Source organism: Ascaphus truei, chromosome 2 (assembly GCF_040206685.1).
Source record: "Ascaphus truei isolate aAscTru1 chromosome 2, aAscTru1.hap1, whole genome shotgun sequence".
Classification (NCBI taxonomy): domain Eukaryota; kingdom Metazoa; phylum Chordata; class Amphibia; order Anura; family Ascaphidae; genus Ascaphus; species Ascaphus truei.
In genome coordinates, this window is record NC_134484.1 from 35,002,706 (window position 1) to 35,025,533 (window position 22,828).

General features: G+C 38.6%; 1 protein-coding gene across 3 annotated transcripts in view; it reads left to right on the forward strand.

Moving 5' to 3' along the window:
• Positions 1-22,828, forward strand: part of ASAP1 (ArfGAP with SH3 domain, ankyrin repeat and PH domain 1) — a 365,433-nt gene that overhangs the window by 297,170 nt on the left and 45,435 nt on the right. For all 3 annotated transcript variants that reach the window (XM_075582010.1, XM_075582015.1, XM_075582011.1), the window contains 6 exons: positions 1,924-2,087; positions 5,160-5,293; positions 6,781-6,872; positions 7,406-7,592; positions 7,782-7,867; positions 15,248-15,363. In XM_075582010.1, the coding sequence (XP_075438125.1) occupies positions 1,924-2,087; positions 5,160-5,293; positions 6,781-6,872; positions 7,406-7,592; positions 7,782-7,867; positions 15,248-15,363 (779 nt within the window). The remainder of the gene's footprint in view (positions 1-1,923; positions 2,088-5,159; positions 5,294-6,780; positions 6,873-7,405; positions 7,593-7,781; positions 7,868-15,247; positions 15,364-22,828) is intronic.

Below are 22,828 nucleotides of genomic sequence, written 5' to 3' on the forward strand. Positions count from 1 at the left end.
ACCGCAATTATGATTTTAATGTGGAGATATGCATTGTAAAAACGATTTCTGTCCGTAACAGTAGAGATGGGCAAATTTTCCACCGAGTTCGGATTTTGCCATGGGTTGGCTATTTTCTTTTAGCCGTGGATCAATCTCAAAAATGCAAATAATACATAGTATGTTTTTGTATAGCGCTGCTAGTTTTACGGAGCGCATTACAGAGATATTTTGCAGAGACAGTATCTGCCCCGTGGAGCTTACAATCTATGTTTTTGGTGCCTGAGGTACAAGGAGATAAAGTGACTTGCCCAAGGTCACGAGGAGCCGACACTGTGAATTGAACCAGGTTCCCCTGCTTCAAACTCTGTGCTAGTTAGTGTCTTTACTCACTGAGCCGCTCCTTCTCCTTATTCGTTTCTTTCACTCACTCCAGCAAAATCCATATTTCAGTGATTTGGAATCCGGACTAAATCCTTTGGTAGATTCCACAAAATCCAGCTGATACGGATCAAATGGGGGATTCCGAGGTATCTGCATTTTTTACTGCCCAGTTCGCCTTTAGATTCCAGGGTGCGGAACAGGTTTTGTTAGAATCCGTGGCGGAAATTCGCAAAACGGATTCCAACTGTTCGGCCCATCTCTACGTAACAGCACCACCAGACTCAGGAGTTCGTGAGGGGACTAGATTATGTATGTATATAAATATTGCGAATAGAGAAAATGGATGCAGTTTCTGCTTTCTCCTTGTGGGAGGAGTGTGACAGTGTGGTTGACTGATTTTATAAACTAGAAGGATCAGTGACGCTGGTGCACATAACACTGCGAAGATGACTCGCTAATCCCCTTGTTCCGAGGATTTAACTCTTACTGCTTTGCAATGTGTTATGGGCTCTTCGGCAGTACAGGGGTTAAAGAATGGTATACTATAAAGCATTCCTTTTCACCAATCTTATCTACTCCTTTTTTTTTTTCCATATACAATGAATCTAAGAATATAGGTTTGTACTAAGCAGGGTTTTCTACATTTTTATAACTTGACTACAGTATAGATTTAAAAAAAAAAAAAAAAAAAAAAAAAAACAACTGTTTGGGAGCCTGTTCTACAAAATGTAACTAGTCAGGAAAAGTTAGCATTAAAATGTTGGCTTTTGGCAGCAATGTTCCTCTACATGCCTGACCCTCACAATTAGCTGCACGTGATAATTGTTGCGTCAACCACTTACAATAAGAAAGGTATCGTATGGATGTTTTGGGTGAAATTGTGTTTCCAAAACTGCCGACTTGTTTCCCCATAAATGAATGGCTGAGTTACTATCTAAATGGAGTGGGGCCTTCCCTGGGTGCACTGTTGGAAATGGAACTCAAAATTAGGCAAAAGTATTTTCTGTTTAAACCTTTGGGTGCCCCCAAGACATAGTCACCGCGTCATAGGGTCTGGCGCTCCAGAGGCCCCCTGGCATAGTGCAGGGGTGGCCATCTCCAGTCCTCAAGGACCACCAACAGGTCAGGTTTTAAGGATATCCCTGCTTCAGCATTAGTGGCCTAGTCGAAGAGGTATCCTGAACACCTGACCTCTTAGCTCTAGAGGACTGAAGTTGGCCACCCCTGATGTATAATAACTCAGATTACCAAATCCATGTAATATTCAAATCAAATCAGAAAAGTTAAGTCCTAGTCTGGACCCACAGAAACTTGTTAAACACAAGTTATTTCTTAAAGGAGCTATCCCACCACAATTGTAAATTGTTGTTTTGATATATCTATTTTATTGGGACCCGAGGGTCCTCCAGAGTTGAACTAAGCTAATTTCGGCTCTGTTGACCCCTCAGTTCCCAGGATAATTACAGTTTGCGGTGCCGTTATTTCCCACATAGAATTATATATCAAATACACTTATTTTAACAATTAACCAAAAATGTGTCCTTTGTTGTTCCATGACAGGTGGATATCTGTCTTAACAAACAGCAAAGAGGAAGCCTTAAATATGGCTTTCCGGGGAGAGCAGAGCACAGGGGAAAGTAGTTTGGAAGATCTGACAAAAGCAATTATTGATGATGTGCAGAAAACACCAGGAAATGACGTTTGCTGTGATTGTAGCTCATCAGGTATATCATTTTGTACTCTGTAAAACCTTTGTATTCACTGATCGGTTTTAGAAATCCCATGGGGGTAGTTATGATCTATTGTAATTGTATGTTATATGATTAGAAGTTTTTGTTTTTCAATTTATCAATAAGGGCGGAAAAACATCACTAATTAATCCGTTTAGTTCCCCGTGTAAAAGTCCATGGGCGCATAAAGGGGAGAAAGGAGAGAATATGTGGTATAATAGTATACTATATATTCTCATTCTGTTGTGAACACTTTATTCTGTATAACACCTGATGTCTCACTGTGTCCTTTTCTTGTTTTTGTTGCTTTAGCTGCGCTTGCACATAATGACTTTGTATTATAGAGTTTGTTCCGTTCTACTGTGAAGCCGCTTTGTTAATGTTTTCAAAACATAAATGTAGTTATGCTAGAAGAAACCTGATATGGATCAATATATTGACACCTTCGGGTAGTAAATACTGAACATGAAGCTTCCATTCTCACCTCTAGCTCTCTCTTAGTTCTTTAGTGGTTGAGAACCACTTAACAGCTTATTTTGGAGAGAAAATAAAGCGAATGCCTTTGGCCATACAGTATCTCATAATCTCCATTTCTTCAAACAGTAGTTTCTTAGTTTGAGATATGTTTAAAGGGGCATTCTCCCCAAGGGACCTAAGTGTATTAATGGCGGTGACATGTTTAAGAAGTCAAAACTGTGCAGTTGGTGCTTCTCTTACAAAATTCTAACACCCGCAAGTGTTTTTAATGATATATTTTATAAAGTTAGTTTGTAGGAATAGTGAGCGGAGAGATGGGAAGAGTTTGATTTCCTCTCGCTACTCCCTTTTGTGTAATGTCACTCTGCATTTATTAAGAGTTTGCACAGTAAACCCTCCTTAACTATTGGCTCTCTGATAAGGATAAGGTGGAATAAGGTTGATTGACAAACAATCCCCCGTTCAGAGACCTAGAAGAAAGCAAAAACATTGGTTAGTTTCCAGAGAAACACTCTTTAAACTTTGTTACGTTTGCTTATTTCCTTTTGTGAAATATTGTTTATTGGTCAGAAATTATGGATTGCACTTTTTTTTTTTGCAGCTCTTCACGTTTAGGCCTGAAAACATAGCGTAAAATGACAAATGTCACATAATTAACAGTATCATTACAGACTTCTTTGAAAACATACAAGTTTTTCTAATTTCGAAAAATATTTGTTTTTAGAATCGTTTTAGGGACTTTTAATAATGGCCGCTGAAATATAATTTTTTTACTGTATTCGATTTGTGGGGAGGGTCTCCCCAGAGAGGAACCCCGGGATGTTGCGCTCCACAGGCCTCTCCCACTTCTCCAGTGTTGCGGAGAAATAAAACTTTTAAAACTCACTGGACAAGTTTTCTGGAGAAGCCTCAGGCGTATAGGGAGCGGCAACATCATCAGAAGACTTTGTGGATTTCTATTGAGTGACCTCTGGCTTCATATTGGATTTTCAAGAATGTTCTGGTGTCCCCAAATCGAGAACAGTTAAAAACGGGAAAAAAGAACCAAAACAAAACTTCCACAGATTGATACTTTAAGGTTGAAAACGGAGTTTACATATCTGACATTTTAAAACAAGCCTTAAAATGGGCAGGAAAGACCAGATAATAATTATGCTGATCCTAGTGTTCCCTCAATAACCAAGTTTGAAATTGCAAATAATTCACCTAATTGTAAAACAGAAGCAGTTGAAAAGGTGAAAATCCTTTATCTATTGATATATTTAGGCATGGTGACAGTATTCTTGCTTTTGTAATTAACTTGCACTGTTGCCTCAGACATCTTAATTTGTGTATCCTGGAGTCTATGGCCATTGATACAATTACTGCAGCAGCTGCAGCAGTTCCTATGTCACTGATATTCAGTGTTTACATTGGCACCTTATCTCAGATGAGCTCCCTGTTATCCTACATGTATCTCATTTGCTTTTCTCACTTCCCTCTTCAAACAAAAAAATGGTTGATATATAGATAGGGTATCTCTTCTGCCCAGGATGCTTCCCCCCCCACCCCCCTTCTTAAATCATTAATTTAAATTGAACACATTATTATACTTTATTACACATTATGCGTCGATCACTGACACCAATTTCACATACACAGTAACAACATTATAAAACCCAGGACGTGACCTGTGGTGGTGGGGGGGGGGAGGAGGGAGGTTTGCTACCTGTTTATTTTCTGTTTTTGGGTTTTATATAATGGCGGGGCCCTTTCCATTAATTTCTTTTTAGACCGTGGGTTGCAAATGGGTTCAGATTTATAATGTTTTATCTTTATTTTGGTACAAATGTAAATCTATTTCAGTACTGATTGTAAGCAAACGATACTGTTGCTCCCCCTAGTGTAATAATCCAATAAAAACCGATACGCAGCATGATTTCTTTTATCTCTAGAAATCATCAAGCCTGCATCATTGCTGCATAGATTATTTAAAATACATATGAAAAATGTAATTTACAAATGGATATATTAACAGTAAATCGAATAATAGTTGTAAGTATACCGTATGCAGTGCTGGGAAGTATTAGAAAGATGACGAATTGTTGGTAATGAGGTATCCCATTCATAGCCCTAACCACTGTTTCTCCTAAATGTAATAATAGAATGAAGGAAATCCTTATAAAAACAAATAATTTACTGGATAAATCATATTCATCAAAACTGGGTTTTTACATAGGAAACATTGTTCGACTTGGCATATTTGTTTTTCATGAATTGCAATGTATTATTATTTTATTGAATTCCCTGGCTCACAACAATATGAAAATTCAGCTATCTCTACCTAAAGTTATAAAGACCGAAGGAACAAAAAAAAAACCTTATTCGTTTGTATGTTTTCTGTGCCTTATATCTTATACATTAGCAATTGTCCTATATGTGACTGCAACTTGAAAAGAGCAGATATTGAGCAAGTAACGAATGTGTTTATTAAGAGAACAATTCTGACCTTTTTTTTATCAAACTATAGTTTTTTTATTCACATTGTTGTGCCATCTTTTTAAGACAGAAGTTGTGATGAGAATGTTATTTTGCCATTTATTTTCCCAGATCCGACATGGCTTTCAACAAATCTTGGCATTTTAACCTGTATAGAATGTTCGGGGATACACCGGGAGATGGGTGTTCATATCTCTAGAATTCAATCTCTGGTACTGGACAAATTAGGAACTTCTGAACTCTTGGTAAGTATTTCTGGTAGCGGAGGATGTTTCTGCCATTGTGTGACTATACTTGTTTCAGGCGGCACTAGAAAAGATTAGCTTAAAGGAGCAATCCAAGCAATATTCTACGTGTGTTTAAAAAAAAAAAAAAAAAATCAGTTCTGTAGTATTCGATAATACATATTACATTTTTTTATTTAAAAATTCAACTCTTAATGCCATTTTTTAATCAGTTTTAATATATTGAGCATCTTTTCATTCTTTTAGCATGTTTTAGCACACCTGCAGAAGTGCAAGATCTTTGTAACACTTTCCTGTTTGTGATAATGTATTGCCAATATTCTCAGCAGTTTGAGTTGCAAACTGTAGCAATAGATAATGTTACCTCAGTGACACCAGGATACATTGTAGCTGTAGAGTGACACTGAGTGAAGGATTGATTTGAAAGTGAAAGACAGCCATTTAGTGAGCCCAGGGAAGCAGGGGTTTGCTCATTGATTACGGGAGAACGAATCAATTGGCAGCTTAGGTAATTAGCTTTTAATAAAGGTAATCAAAGGCTGCGTATATTAAGCCGCATGGATTGACTCGTTTAAAATGTTTTTGTAGTTCCAGTCATATCAATGATGATTCTAATAAATAAGCAATTTTGTATTTATTTTTCGGTGCTATTTAAGGTTTTACATTTTTCCTACTGATCACACAGTTCATTGTGACATCCTCCAGTAGTTTTCTATACTGAAAAAAGTGTGTTTTTAAAATATTTTACCAGCAAATTTAGATCAAGATACGATTTTGTATTGTATTGTTTGTCTTTATATAGCGCCAAAAGTGTACTCAGCGCTTCACAAAGAACACAGTACAGGGAATTATAATAATACAATAAGTGCAGCAAAATCAGACAATAGGAAAGGAAATCCCTGCCCCGAAGAGCTTACAATCTAAGAGTTTTGATGAACTTACAGAGACAGTAGGTGAGGGAATAAGCGCTGTGGATGGCAGTGCTTGGTCACAATGGGTGGTAGGAGAGTGACTGAGTGTGGGACAGTAACCATGAGTGCAGACTATTGGGATGCTTGATTTGTGGGGCAAGTTTTAAGGTTAGTCAAATAACTTAAGGGTTAACATACTTTACAGGGGAAGAGATGGCAGGATTTTCTTTTATCCTGTTTCCTTTAGATCATGGGTGGGAAACTCCAGTCCTCGAGGTCCACCACCTGGTCAGGTTTGCAAGACCTCGACTGAGCCACTGATTGAGCCACCTGTGCTGAAGCGGGGATATTCTGCAGACCTGACCTGGCGGTGTCCCTTGAGGACTAGATTTTCCCACCCATGCTTTAGTCCTTAACACTGAAGAAATGCATTTGCCTCCTTGTTAAATGTTGATGTTTGGGATTTTCCTATTTGCTGTTCCCCTCACTAGTAAAAGCACCTGGTTGATAAGCCTGTAATGCTTAAGATCTCAGCAGTTGAAGTAAATAATCAGCGCCCCTTCCATTTTTTTGCAGCTGGCCAAGAACGTAGGAAACCATAGTTTCAATGAAATTATGGAAGGGAATTTGTCTACTCCTTCACCGAAGCCCACACCTTGCAGCGATATGTGAGTGACGTCTGTAATGTAAAATGTGTAGTCTTTACAGTTACATTATATATTGTTTTCTCTAAACATTTTACATGTGGAATTCTGTCTTGGCTCTGCACTGGGTTTATTTTTATATGAGGGGCAGGGGACCTCAAAAACAAATCGGTAAACTGCATGAACATACTTATTAATCCTTTCAGTCTCATTGGGTTGTGCCACCTCTGTGGCCATGGACTCTAGCACTCCCGCATCGTGTGACTGCTCTCAGAGCGATCACCAAGTCGGTTTTCTGTTCCAGCGGGGGGGTGATGGGCATGGGGTGGCCCCTTCAGTGCTGTTTGTGTACAGCCCAAATATATCTAGCAATGACATGCGGTATACGATGTAAGGGCCCCTGGGGGTGACCCTTTTCTTGACGTACACTGTACGTCAGTAGGCACTCAAAGGGTTGTTTAGGGAATGCGAAGGGTTTTTTATCCCTGTACATGAAAAACTGTTTTTGACTGATTGTTGTATTTTCCTTTTTTTTTTTTTCCCCTCTCTCTCCACAGGACTGAACGTAAAGAATATATTACTGCTAAATATGTAGAGCACAGGTTTTCCAGGAAAACCTGTGCTTCTCCTGCAGAGAAACTCAATGAGATACTTGAGGCAGTAAAATCCAGGGACCTACTTGCACTAATACAAGTCTACGCAGAAGGAGTAGAACTTTTGGAGCCACAGTTAGAATCTGGACAGGTAAAGCCAAAGTCCCGTTTATTACCATTGTAGTCTGATTACCTTTAAACATTCTGATGTTTTTTTCCATGTTGAATAAAATAATTATTTGGAATGTATTGAAGGCCCATGTATGACTCCTAATTCCACTGTTGGTTTGCATACAAGTCTTTAGGTCTGATGCATCAAAAATGTTACATTTTCTTTTAGGAGCCAGGAGAAACGGCGCTTCATTTTGCAGTCCGCACTGCTGACCACACTGCTCTTCCCCTGGTGGACTTTCTTGTACAAAACTGGTAGGACTTTTTTGATATATAATGTAATTAATGTAGCATTAATGCATTTAAGGGGGGGCTCTATATACTGTATCAGTCACCTATACTGTGTTTTTTTTGTCCTTGGATGTAAAAAAGAAATCCACCATAGTGATCCTCCGCGTTTCCAAACGTGTCAGAATGATTTCCTTGGTTTTGTATGAGCTCCAAAGTAATCAATAACAGACACAGCATATATTGCATATTTGGTCATATTTACGATTATACTTTCTCCAGTTAGATTGGAGTCAAAACAAGGGGCAGTCCTGTGTAAAAATAAAATTCTAACTTATCAATGTAATTGCCTTTCTTAGAAATAGTCAATCATCCTTAAAGTAACTGTTTTACATATTTGTACCATGAGTAAAATGACTATGTATCTCTTTTCACCGGAAACATTGGATCCATGCTTATCGGATACTGATATCGATCTGTTTGAATATTGGTCACATCATTTATTTTCAAATAATGCAAAAAGAACAATTTAAATGAGGCTTTGAGGACTGACAAACAGTATTATCTCCGATGCATTGGTTTACCATGGAAAAGTTAAAAGCTTAAAAAATGTATTTTAAAATACTTAGATTTTTCAGACTCGTCAGTTGCCTTCATTTAACTGAACTAACACTGTCATTTCGTTCACTTTCTTCCTATAAAACCTTCCATTTATTACAAAACAGGTAAGAGGCAGAGATGGTGTTAGATCACCAAATGTGCATTTTTTTCCAACTCAATGCTAAATGAGGCAAGACATTTACCAATGATTGCTCTGATTTTGCCTAGCACCAAACGATAAAAAAAAGTTGGTAAATGGAAAAATAGTACAATGAGCCAATGATATTTGTCAATTTAGCGTGTCTTGTTGTAATTTTCTTCACTATTTGTGTGTCACCCACGTCTGAGCTGATGTTAACCCATTCTGACTGAGAAATATGTGTCAAATGAATCGCACATTTTGCAGATTATCGACTTTGGCTATTATTCAAATTATATCCGCTTTTGAAAGCGCACATGAGCACACCTAACTTGGACATTATAGTATGTCCACATTAGCAAATATATAATGTGTGGGATATTTGGTTTCAGAACAAATGTTCACATTGACATACTTTGCACAAGTGTGTAAGCATTGGCAGCCACCTAACCAAGGACCTGAAGTGTCATTAATGGTCTAGTTTTGTTTGAGGAACTTCGCTTTCTTGAACTAAAAAAGTGACGTGGAGCCAGTAAATTTAGAAGCTAGCAGACTCGTGTCACATTTATGTTCTCTCTCTATTCAAAGGATACCCACCCACTTTTCTCAATATCCATTACTTGACTGTACCTCAGAATCTGAGCTGGGTTTCTAGGGGAATAAAAACATTTCATGAAAATGAGCCACAGGTCACAAATAAGCCACACTTATTTACCAAATGTTAATTTCATTTGCTAACACAAGTACAGTATGCTGGACAGAATTAATCATTGCCCTACACTTACAGGAGCACCCGTAAAACATTTCCAGGTAGAAATTGAGTGTTGCCGTGACCTATATCTCTCCTTCCATATCATCCTCCATTATCTATAAAAAGGTCCTTACAAAACCTTGTGATGTCACATATAAGGACAAATTGGATATTGCTACGGTTAAAATAAAAGATCATCCAATTGGAGTTACACTGCTAAACTATGGGCTTTAGAGGTGCATGCGGTTTAACAATACAATGTGGTCTTAAATTGTACGATCATTGGTATTTTAAAAAGCATAACAAAGCACAACTCAAACTATAATGGTAAATGTTAACAATGCTGAGTACAAGCAAATTCTAGGGTTGGTAGTGAGAGAAATCATGCCAGTTCTTGGTAAGAGTATAAAGAAGATACAGAAGTAATAAGAGAATCTCAAGAATGAACTTCGCTCTCAGAGCACGAGGATCAGAGAAGCTGAACACAATAAGTGCCCTGGAAGCTGATTCCAGAACACTGCATCAAAAAGTGGACGACGTGGTAAAGAACCAAAATGCTTCAACTCAAGGTGTTTTACTTGAAGAACGGGTCGAGGCAAAAAAATCTAAGAATTATAATAGTTCCTGAGACCATGAAACAACGTCAGTTACAGCACATTTTGCGCATCATGGATACCAGAAGCGTTGGGCCTGCTTCTTGTCCTAATGATCCCCCGATTTAAAGTAGAACGGGCCCATAGAGAAGGCATTGTGCACCAAAATAAAGACTACAGAGGAAGGCTGGTAATTGCACATGTTCTAAACTTCACTGACAAGATCAAGCTCCTGAAAGCATTAAAAGAATCAGGAGGTTCATTCCACGATGGCAATAAAATCCTATTATTTCACTTCTATTCTGTGTCTGTCACACAGAAAAGGAAAATTCAGTAAGTGATGTACAGCTCTGTTCAAGCAAAATAAAATAAAGTGAGTTGGAGTATCCAGCAACCCTGTATAGTATGTATGTCTTTATTTATATAGTACCATTAATGTACATAGCGCTTCACAGCAATAATACACGTGACAATCATATAAATAACAAATAATACAAATAACACATAGTGGAAAGAAGTGCTTCAGACATAAAAGTTACATTTAGGAAAATGAGTCCCTGCAAAAAACTTACAATCTAATTGGTAAGTAGGAAGAACGTACAGAGACAGTAGGAGGGCGTTCTGGTAAGTGCATCTGCAAGGGGCCAAGGTTGATGTATGAGGTGTAAAGTATCAGCCACGGAGCTACTCGTATGCTTCGTTAAGCAGGTATGTTTTAAGGTGGGTCTTAAAGGTGGATAGAGAGGGTGCTACTGCACCGACACACTTTATTCGAGCAAATACCCGGTATGTACCTGGCAGATACCTGGAATGCGCCACTCCTAACCTCTGACAAGCCCCGTTGCATTTGCCTTCCCAGCCTGGGTTCATGCCTGGCTGATGGGCGGCTGATCTGTTAAATGATAATGATTAGGATTTAATAGGCTGCAATGCTTCGCGTGTCTACCAGATGGCATAAATTCATGAATTGTAATGCAGTTTATATATATATACTGTGCAGTATTGCAGCCAGCGGGAATAAAATGCTTCAATCCCTGCTTGGAAAATAACTCAATGTACTCGGGCAGAAAACAGTCACAAACCTCAATACACCCGGGTATACCCGAATTCGTGGGACTAGCCAAGCTCGAATAAAGTGTGTCGCCAGTGTAGTCGGATAATGAGGGGAAGGGCATTCCAGAGGTGTGGGACAGTCAGTGAGAAAGGTTTACGGCGGGAGAGGGCTGAGCGTATATACAGAGTAGGGGACAAAAATTTTCACATCCAACAAAATGGGCTGAGAGATGCCAAGAGGAGGAGAGTGGTTAGTCAATTGGAAGAACTGGGCAGAAATCGAGCAGAGACCACAGCAGGGAATTCACCGGGCTACTCAGCCAGCAAGGGCAGAGCTTCCTCATGGAGTCCAATTGCGCTTTAAACACATAATATTTACATTTAACATAGGTTGAACTCGGACGTGTCTTTTTTCAACCTCAACTACTATGTAGGGAGAGGTAGTTTGTAAAACAGAACAGCGCTTTAAAAAAACCTTCATGCTGTCTCTTTAGAAACATAGTTGCACAGTGTTGCAATGATTGCCATAATCTAAGGCTAAGTCCATGGTGCAGCAGATCAAATTGCCTGAAGGCATTGATCACGCCCATACACAGCGCGGGGCGACAGCAGGAGGGGGCGCACGTTGCGCAAGAAATCACTTGAAACAGATTTCTCGGCGCGACGGGCAGATCACGTGAGCGGTTCGCCAAATAAGGGTGAACCAGCTCCGTGACGCCCCTAGGTACGCCCCCCACGGCACGTCTACAATGGACAGAAAACACACCCGCTTCCCACGGGTAACATCACAGCCTTTGCACGCCTCCGCGCAGGTGAAGGCTGTATGGCCTTAGGCTGGTAAATGTTGGAGCACAAAAAATTGGATGAAGGGTATGAGTCCCAGAAAGTCCCATATATTCAAACAAGCCTCAAGACAGTAATATAATTCATATATGGATGATTTAATTGCGTGAATATGCTGAGTGATTGATCCACAAGTGACAGAATAAATGCAGTAAGACCACTGAGTCACTGGTAACGTGCAGGCATCATCTCCGTTGGAGTACACAGCAAAGCAATATCAGAGAAGACAGAGATGGGCGACTCACGGGATATCCGAAGTGCTAATATGTAAAGATGAGGTTATTTTTTTTTTTTAAACCAGTTTACATACTGTCAATCAAGTTCAACCTTTTAAATGTACTCCAAGACAGGGGTGTGCAAACTTTTCGGTCTCCCCCCCTCCTTACCTTGTCTTCGGTCATTTGATGTCGCGTAGCCATAGCGACGCTTCGCCGAAGGTAAGGCAAGTTGTAGAGGCCTCACGCGATCCCCCAGCATATAATTTAAATGCCTTGGGGAAGAGTGCGGGGCCTCTGCAACCACCTAATCCCCTGCCACCCCCCCCCCCCCCTGGAAAATCTTGCACCCCCCAGTTTGCGCACCCCTCTAAGATACTTATCCTGTGTGTCTTTCTATTTATATTGATCCGGAGGAAGGAAACACATTTTAAAAACAGAAAGATAATTGATCTTTACTCTTTAAATTAAAAATTGAACATCTCAAGATTTCTACCAGTTGTGAATAATACACAATTTCCGCCAGGAAATGTACAAAAAAACTTTGGTCCGGTTTGAACCAAGGGAATTAAAAACATAAATGATTTAATAAACAGGGGCAAACGGTTTGGGGGCATTTAATGACTTGAAGAAAAAACTCAAAAAAATATTTTTTCCCTTATTCAAGTTAAAAGCATTTACAAAAGACAGACAGACAATAAATTAAACACCTTAACCACTTCAATGCCCCAATTACGTACAGGGTATGTCCAAAAAATTGCCACTCCAGGGTGTCCTTATGACTGTATGGTCCATATGGGTTTTGCTCTGATTGAGCCCCAATCGCGTACCCTACTGAAGGGGGGAGGGAGCCCGCCGCCCGCCCGCCCACTCCCCGTCACCTCCATCCCAGCGGCCAGATCAGAAAACGCAGCATCTGTTCTCTCGGAAGAGCCGTCACGGGATGTATAAGTGCCAGCGGGTCCGAAACGGTTCAACAACAATAAATATTTTTTTGGGTTTTTTTTTTTTTAGCATTTTAGAAACTCAAGATAATCCGTTTCAGATCTGTAATATATAATTAGGATTTAGGCCATTAACAATATTTTAAGGAAGTGGAAGAAAGATTTTGAAGTGGTTGGGGGAGGTAGATGACCTGCTACCGACCGGGTTTATTAAGCGCAAACAAAATAGTAATATAAGAAAACTGAAGAAAAGTACAGTTAGGAATTATGCACAAATGTTACATTGCATTTGATAGATACATTGCATACCTTCTATGAAATGCAATTTGAGCTCTGTGAAAGAAGGTTAAATGATATGTGCCAAATGCAGAATGCTTGAAACTGATCTGAAACCCAGCCTACGTTCCTGCCACAGATATCCACATGTTTGTCCTCTACTTTATCCTACATCTCGAAAGTTGCTAGTATAAACACAGTAAGATGAACATTTTGCTTTATTGTTTGGAAATACGACTCTTGGAAAGTGAGAAATAAGAAAATACCTCAAATTGAATTAATATTGCTGTTCGCTAGGAAATCGATCATGCTAAAATGGACAGCAAACTTACCACCTACATCTGCACAAAGAAAAAACAAATGCATACCCATTAGTAGCTACATACAAGCCTACCCTAGAGGAAATGCGAAAAATAATCAAATATCTGCAAGCCATGCTGACAGGGGATAAAACATTAAAATACATCTTCCCCAAACCTCCCATCCTTGCATTCCGGGAACTTCCAAACCTCAGACAGAAGTTAGTCAACAGAAAACTTCATAACCAACTAGAGGACACTGGGAATGGCACAAGACCATGCAACAACACACACGGCAAACTTTGTAAACATATATGCCAAGATCCCACAGCCAGTCACAAACAGAGAACATTCCATGTTAAAGGAACATTCTGCTACACATCCCCGAATGTGGTACATATGATTCAATGCAGCAAATGTGACCAAGGATGCTACATTGGGGAAACCAGCCAAACACTTCAAACCAGAAGGATCCTACACAATATCACACCGTGAAGAAGGAAAATATTGCACTCCAGTGGGACACTGCTTCTCACAGCCAGATCATTCCATAAATGATTTAAAAATCTAAATCCTCAAAGGAATATTCAAAAGCACTCAAGAACGGAAAACATTTTAACTCAAAATGATTATGCTCTTTAACACTAAAACAAAAGAGGCTTAATGCTGATATGGGGTTTCTTACACACTGTCGACCATTTTTTGTAATGTTTCTCCCTACCTCTTTGTTAATTTAAATTTCAAACCCTTCTCCCCTCCCCAACGCCCCCTTCACACTGCTAGTGGATATATGGTCCTACTGTACATGCTCTCCACATTTCTCATTAACCCTTTCATCCATTAATTGCCCTGTCTGTTTATTTACCATCCCCTTTGCAATGAATTCTCAACATCTCCTGTCTTTGAGTGTAATCTTGTTTTTTACATGTGTGTTAAACTCATTGAATCCTTGGAAATCAGTATTGCTGACCTGAGGGAAGAGCGAGAACTCTTGAACGCGTGTTTTATCATATCAATTGTTAGTCCAAATTAAAAAAGGTATCTAATACTGACGTACTCATTTACTCTGCACCTACATCTGGAAATGTAATAGGGCATTTCTCTAAGGTTATACATCTCTATAATGTAGATGCATTAGAAAATAATGACAAAAACACAGGGAACTGAGGGGGAGCGGATGGTTGTTTTAGAGATACAAAGTTTGTTTAAACTTTATGAAATCATTATTAACTAAAACTTGAGAGCAAATAACACTACAGCATAATTTTCTTCTAGGAAAGGAATGGTAACAATCGTTTGTATGTTGTATTTTTCAATAACTCTTGATTTTCTTGACCTGCATGACCATGTAAAGAAAATGACAACAATGGGAGTTATCTTATCTGGGGAATTTTGCATATTAATACAATTTTGCCAAAATGTATTTACATATTTCTTACATGTGTTTTATGAGATTGGCTATGGATTTGTAAACTTGTCATACAGTATGTTCAACTGTAAAAAAAAATCACAATAAACATAAGTAAAAAAAAATGTTTTGTCAGTGCTCTAATCTAATTATTACAGCAATCTATAGACGAGATTAAAGATGAATGTTAAATAATTTTTGCCTGCGGATATGTGAGTAACATTGCTTAATCAAGGTCTGCTTAGATCACCATTAATTACTTTCATCGGAATTTATTTTTCCTCAGTGGAAACCTAGATAAGCAGACGGGAAAGGGAAATACCGCTCTACACTACTGCTGTATATATAATAAACCAGAATGTTTAAAACTGCTTCTGAAGGGAAAGCCAACTATTGATAATGGTAAGGATTCGAATTCCATCAATTCTTAATTTAATAGTTGACCATGTATTTTTTTTCTGTATATATTTGCTCTGTTGGGCCATGGGCTTGTCTTTACTTTTCTGTATTACAGCAAACTGAATCATAATAAATCACAAGTAACTAAATCATTAGTGGGGATTCATGTTAAGTGTTTATATTTGCAGGAATTATATAAATTAGGAAATGCATTGTAAACTCTTACCCTTCTAGTCACTGTATGCAAAGTAGCTCATTATAGCCTAAAAGATATCCATGCCATACAGTATTCACTAAGTTCCATTAAGGTTAACACAAGGAAATAATGTTACTTTATTTAAGTCATACCAAATTGTGGTGCTACTCTCAATCAAACCCTGAAATAGGGCACTTGAGAGAGAGAAACTATTTTAGGAGAGAGCCTATTGACGCCTCCAAATAGATTCATTTATACTCCACCGGTACTCTCATTTGTGCTCACAGGCAACTTCCCACCTGTGGTGTATCTCTCTTCTCTCCTCCTTTTCTAGTCTTTCGTCTCCAGTAAAAGCCTTATTTCAGGGTTTGGATGGAAGTTGAACAAAGGCCATGTTACTTGAAGAAACTGCAACTTTATCCCCCAATAAAGTGCAGTTACTTGGTCATGTAATTACTTCATTGAAAAATGTGTTAACTCAAGAAAAATAGTCCTGTTTTCAGTATCGTCACATTAATTGCCATGATTTAACAGAATCTCGGCCTAAGAGAGGTATGTGTGCAAAGATTGAGACTGGTGTCATTACATTACAATATCCAGCAGTGTCTGGACCTACAGTATGTGCATATGTGTATGCATTTTAAAATATATGAAGTAATTGACCAGCCACAGAGTAAGCCTCCTGCAAGCCTGACACATAATACATTATCCTGTCAGAATTAAATATACAATAAACCACCTGGATTCACATTTTCATGGACAAGACAAAGGAAAAAACAAACCTGTAATACAGCGGCTAAAATTAAGCTGGACTCAGGAATGGACATTGTTAAATCAAAAAAAGAAAAATAATTGGCATATCGGAGAATGGGTATGTTTATAAAATTGTATACAACAAGTTTATTACCTGAAAATAGTTTAAATCAATTCATAGTCACAAAATCTAAAATAAATCAATAGCAAAACAAAATAAGTCCCCATACAGTACTTGTTAATGTGGGCAGTCTTTTGTAGCCTGATATCAACATGCAAGAGCTGTCATTCATCCTTAAGTTTAACTTCTATTGTTACTATAGCATCAGTGTTACATTATTGCAAAGGAAAGGGGCCTTCTGAATATTGTGATTTGGATCTTCACTGGCCCCTGCTGGCTATAAAATAGCCAACTGGTTGGTATCTGTGGTCTAGATCAGTCAGGCGTGTGCAATCTTTCCTCGCTGCGCACCCCTGCCTGCTTCCCCGCCACCCTTATCTTGTCTCCGGCATCAAATGACGCCACAGGGTCACGTGACGTCATTTGACGTCGCATTGCCATAGCGACTCATCGCCGAAGACAAGGTAAGGCAAGTTGCAGAGGCCTCACGCGATCCCCCCGCATTTAATCTAAATGCCTTAGGGAAGAGCGCGGGGCCTCTGCAACCGCCGGGCCCCCCTGAACAATCTTGCGCCCCCCCTGTTTGCGCACCCCTGGTATAGATGCAGTTTACGCACATTTTCCTCTGGTTGTATAGGTAGACAGCCATTGTATCTGAATTGCATAAAGACCATCTGCTGCTGCTGCCCATGGTCTGTACGCATTTGGCTCAGTCTGTTATCTTTCATACAATGGTAAGGCATATCATTGCTTGAATTGGCAGTCGAGATTTGTACTCAGTCAGCACTGAAGAAATATCGGAGCTCAATGAAAACAAATGTCATGTGCCAATTTGATACTTGAAGATCCGTAGAACAATGTATTGTGGTATGTGTGTCCATATAATCATTAAATAACTCCTCCCATCCACCAGTAAAGATTATGTTGATAAAGTCAGGAAAAAGGCAAATGGCTAATCTCAATGGCACCAATAGCTTGCCTAGAAGGTACTACTCACGATTGACCCTTTGTAAGTCCTGAGGGGGAGGGAGGAGGAGAAGGAAGCACTGGAGAACTCGCAGCTCCGGATTGTTGATACAGCTGGTAAAGAGAATAGCCGGTTTGTTGTAAACCTCTTCAGTGGACTGACTCATGTCCGTCAGTCTCTCCGGTCTGGGCTTCATCTGCGTCTCTTAAGCACCATGCGTGTGACGCCTGGAACACCGGAGAACAGCTGATCACTACACAGCTTCCTTTGTATGGTGTAGACCGCGCCGTCAGCACGGCACAGCAAATAAAGAGTAAATAGTTGATCTTCAGTACAGCGTGCGTCCATGCGCATGCGCAATGGAAGGGGAACGTCCCGAAGGAAAAAGCTGGAGCACAACTAATCAAATAAACTGGCAGACAGGATGCAAAAATAAAAAATGTTTATTAGCTAAAAAACAGATACAAGGATAGTCCTGGCAGGTACTCTGACGCGTTTCACGCACAGGGCGCTTTGTCAAAGAGTTGACAATTGGCAGTCGGGTGAAAGGCAGTTATAAGCCCCGGGTCCACGCATGAGGTCATCACGGGTGCACGCACACTGAGTAATAACACTGAGGTGTCGCGCTCGCGATAACGTCATGCGCAGACCTGGTTTTTGGCGTGAAATTTGATTGGAAGTGTTTATTTTGCTGTATGTATATATATATATAATCGAGAGAGAGTCAGAGTCCCTGGCATTTATACCCCATACTCCTTGATAAATGACATTCGTGTCCGAAACACGTAAGAGGCTTTACACCTCCTTTGGGTGATGCTTATTACTAAATACATTTTTCATTTTTATACCACATGGCTCCCTGGGCAGTGCGCTGCTTTCTCTTTTTTGTTACTATTTAGATATAGAGGTGAGAATAGAAAAAAAAAATAAGACTAAAAATCCCCAACAATTTAGCAAATAATGAAAATGTCCGAAATTATTTGATAAATAAATGGGAAGATTACGCAGAAACAAATAAGGAGCACATAGAGGACCTGTTAATATATAGGGAAACATCAAGCCAGTGATGATGGCGCATATTTTATCCGATGTTACCAGATATTTACAGAAGAGCCAGGTAGAATTTACCTCGGCAAGCAATGAACTCACCAAAGTGTATAGGGAATTCAAACTTTCTCCTACACAAAATAACAGAGAATTATTTACAAAAAAAAGTAGCATGTGAAATTTGGCTAGAAAGGAAGAAAAGCAAGACACGTAAATTCAAAGAAAACCAATACTTCAGATACGGAAACAAGACCAGTAAATTGCTGTGTAATTTACTAATGAATTTCAGAAACTCCACACCCATTACCAAGACACCAGATAGAACATTAAAAATAACATGTTATTAAAAAAATTTTTTTTAAAAATGAAGTATTTAAAAACGGCTTTATAAAAGTAACACCATAGCGGAAAGAGATTAAAAAAAAAAAAAGACTTCTTTAAACACACAGTTATCTCAGATCACAAAAGTAGACATGGAACTACGCAACTCCCCAATCGCAGCAAAATAAATAAATAACCTACAAAGCACAAGGACCAGGTGGCCTGACAGGGGAATACTTAAAAATTTAAAATTTCGAGGTGTTAAATCCACTGAGACAAGCATTTAAAAAAACGTTGACATAAGCAACATTTTTAGAATCAAGCAAAACTGTACACATTGTCATTTTACACATATCAGGAAATGATCCATTAAAACCAGAATCATATTGCCCAATGTCCCTAATAGACCAGGACATAAAACTTTACACACAAATATTGGTAGACCATCTAGAAACTATATTACACAAACTTATACATACGGATCAGGCGAGTTTTGTAAAGGGCAGATCAGCAGTTAAAAATATAAGAACTGTAATAACGGCAATTAACTGGTTCAATACACACAGATTAAAGAACAAAGCCATTATACTGTATCAGTAGATGACGAAAAGGATTTTGATAATATACACTGGGAATATCTTTTCAAAACACTAGACACAATCGGATTCCAGGGACAATTTAACAATATGCTAAAAGCAATGTATGCCAAATCAAAGGGCAACATAACAGCAGCAGACTTGTTATCAGAAGGCTATGAATTATTTAGTATGTGTCAAGGGTGTCCCCTCTCACTGCTCTTATTTAATTTGGCAATAGAACTGCTGGCTATATTCCCTCATCAGATGGAAGAATTCAACGGAATAGAGGTTGGGCCAGTGGAAATGAAACTGGCAATGTTTGCAGACGACATATTAATGTTTGTTTCACAGCCTGATAAATGCTTACCAGCAATATTAGAAAAAATCAAGAAATGTGGTTGGTTTGCGGGGTTCAAAATAAACTTGACCAAAACAGAATAATGTACGTAGCCAAACAGAAAATAATAGGACAACATAGAATATATCTATACATATAACATCTAAGCTACTAAGATACCTAGGAATAATGTTCGAACCAGAATTGGGAAAACTATATCATCATAACTTTAGGCCCATTATGAACAAAAAAAATTGTAGATGAATTACAGAAGTGGATGGACCTTCCATTATCCCTATTTGGCAGAGGATGTGTGGTAAAGATGTAATTTGCAAGACTATTACACCCCATGCAGACCCTGCCAATGCTGATACAACACAAAGATGTAAAAATGAATCACAGCCATAACAACATTTCTATGGGGGGGGGGGGGGGGGAACAGAATAGTACGGGTAAAATTATGTTTATCTGAAGATCTTGGGGGGGGGGGGCGCATCAACCAACCGGACATAAGAAATTATAATCTCGCATGTCATTTTAGACATGTTGGATTTTGGATTCTGGTGAAACGTTATTACTCATCCAATATGTTAGAGAAACAATTGGTAAAACCATTATCATTAAAAGAGATCTTGCGTATGAAATTTGGTGAAATCCCACTGCACATAAAACAGCGATCGTAAGAGACAACATAATTGCCTGAAGGGAAACTAGGAAAATGTTTGGGGCACCTTATGATGTCAATATATTTGCCGTTCCAGGAAATCTCAAAATTTAATCTAGGAAAGGAACAAAAAACTTTTAAAATCTGGGAAACTAAGGGGATAGATTGTTTAGGTAATTATTCATTCCTTCCAGGAACTAGGCACGAAAAACGACATACTGTACCAAAAACTCATTTTTTTATCATATATTCAAGCACTCGATTATGGGGGGTGGCAATACCAAACTATAAGACATGCATATTACAAAATAACAGATTTGATGACTATTTTGACCATAACAGAGATGCAATATATCGTAACTACAATCTGGCGAGGATTGATGATCACATAAAGTTACTACAAAATACACTAATATCATGGCAAAGGGCCTTTACAGAAATACAACATATAGATGAACCCCTAGTTTGTCTACCAAGGATTTATAAATTAACATGGAGAGAAGTACAATTTAAAATAACACACAGGGCATATGTTGCATTCAACAAGAACCCCCCATGCATTAACTAGAGCAAATGGTCAATGCCCCAAGTGCCAAATGGCGAAGGCAGACCTCAAACATTGTTTTGCGGTCATGCAACCTCATCAAAAAATGTTGGGATGAGGTTATGGACTATATAGGAAAAACATTCAGTCACAAAACATAAGAACCCGATGGTGGTGTTATTTGCCAACATAGAATCATGGCTAGATGAAGAAGGTAATGTAACCAAAGCAGTAAATGCCTCTGAAATTGTGCTGATTGCAGCCAGAAAAGCAATTGTGTTGCAGTGGATATCCCCATCACCTCCAACATTAGACATAGTGAAATTATATTTATTCAAACTGATGAGCATAGATAAGATGGAGGTGAGCTTCCAAAAGGAGCTCAAGACCAAAAACAATTCCAGAAATGGGAATAGCTCATTAACACCCTGTCGAAAAAAGCCAAGTTAGACATTATTTGCAGCCACAACATGGTGTTTAACCAGACAGTTCCTCACACAATAGAAATAGAATACCCTAATGAGACCTGAAACTTTAGTCAGCAAGGAAAAGAAAGAAGGATGGACATTATAGTTGGGGGGAGGGGGTAATCTAGACAGATGGCTTAATAACAGGTAGAAAGAATGGTTGAAACCACTGAGATGGATTGTTATGTTAATTAAAGTTAGTTAAAGGTCTGAAAAAAATAAAATAAAGTGAGACAATAAAACCACGATGTCAACAATGGAAAAAAGGGGAAAAGCCGATGTACGCAAGATGGATAAAGTATATCACGAGAGTTGCATTCAGAAAAGTGATCCGGGTAAATGAGAGGTGTGTTTGCGAAGCAAAGAGTGTGTATTCTCAAAATGTGAAATATATATACAGTATATATTTTAAAAAGATACATTCATTACTACAATTACGTCTCGCCCACAAATATTGTTACCTCTCTTTAATCCGCCCATTCCTGAAGTAATAAAGCCTCTTTCCTTTGCCATGACATAATACTGCTGATATACTAGCAAACCGAGAATGTGGTTTGTCCTCTACAAGATAAACTTATGGACGCATAACATTTGCTCTTGCGTGTTGATATCGGGCTATGAAGACTGTCCACATTGACAAGAACTAATTAGGGACCACTATTGTGTCGGCTATGAATTTATTTAACATTTTGTGGCTATGAATTGATTTGAACTTTATATTTGTAATAAACATGTACATATTTTTCACAACCATACCTATTCTCTGATTTGCCAATAATTGTTTTCTTTTCTGATTCGAGAATGTCCATTCCAGAGTCCAATTTACAATATATATAGTTTTTTCTTGACTATGTTTTCTGTAAGGATAAGATAACTGCTGCTAATTTTGGTGTTACAGGAATTACTCGTGGGGTTAGAGCATATTCTTAATTTTTTTTCTGGTAAATCAACATTTGCACCAACCACCAGTAAATGCACCAATGTGGTACTGACAGACAGGGCCGCCAACAGCAGACCCCCACTGTTGGCAGCCCTGCTGACAGAATATGGCAAAAGGTTGTCCATGGATTACACTTAGATTGTATGGTTCTCAGGGCAGAGCCTCCCTTCGCCTTATATTGTAATTTACTTGCTGCTCTCATTGTTTCTACTTTTATTTTCCCTGTATTTGTAATGTTGCAAAGGGATATATACACTGTTGACACTATATACATATAATTATACATACATCCTTTTGTTCTTTTTGGAATTGAATGATTTGTCTGCATAGCAGATGGCTTCACTTCTCAGGAACAAATTCATAAAATCCATGGAACATTTGAGCAAAGTCTAATTGTCTGTTCTCAAGGTCAAACGGTGTACTTCTCAATGTTCATGTAAATATTGGAGAAATTCACCCATGTTTTCTTTAAATGTTTGCAAAAGTTGTAGGTAGTCTTCAAGAAAGATATCCACTGTTGGTATTTTTTGTTC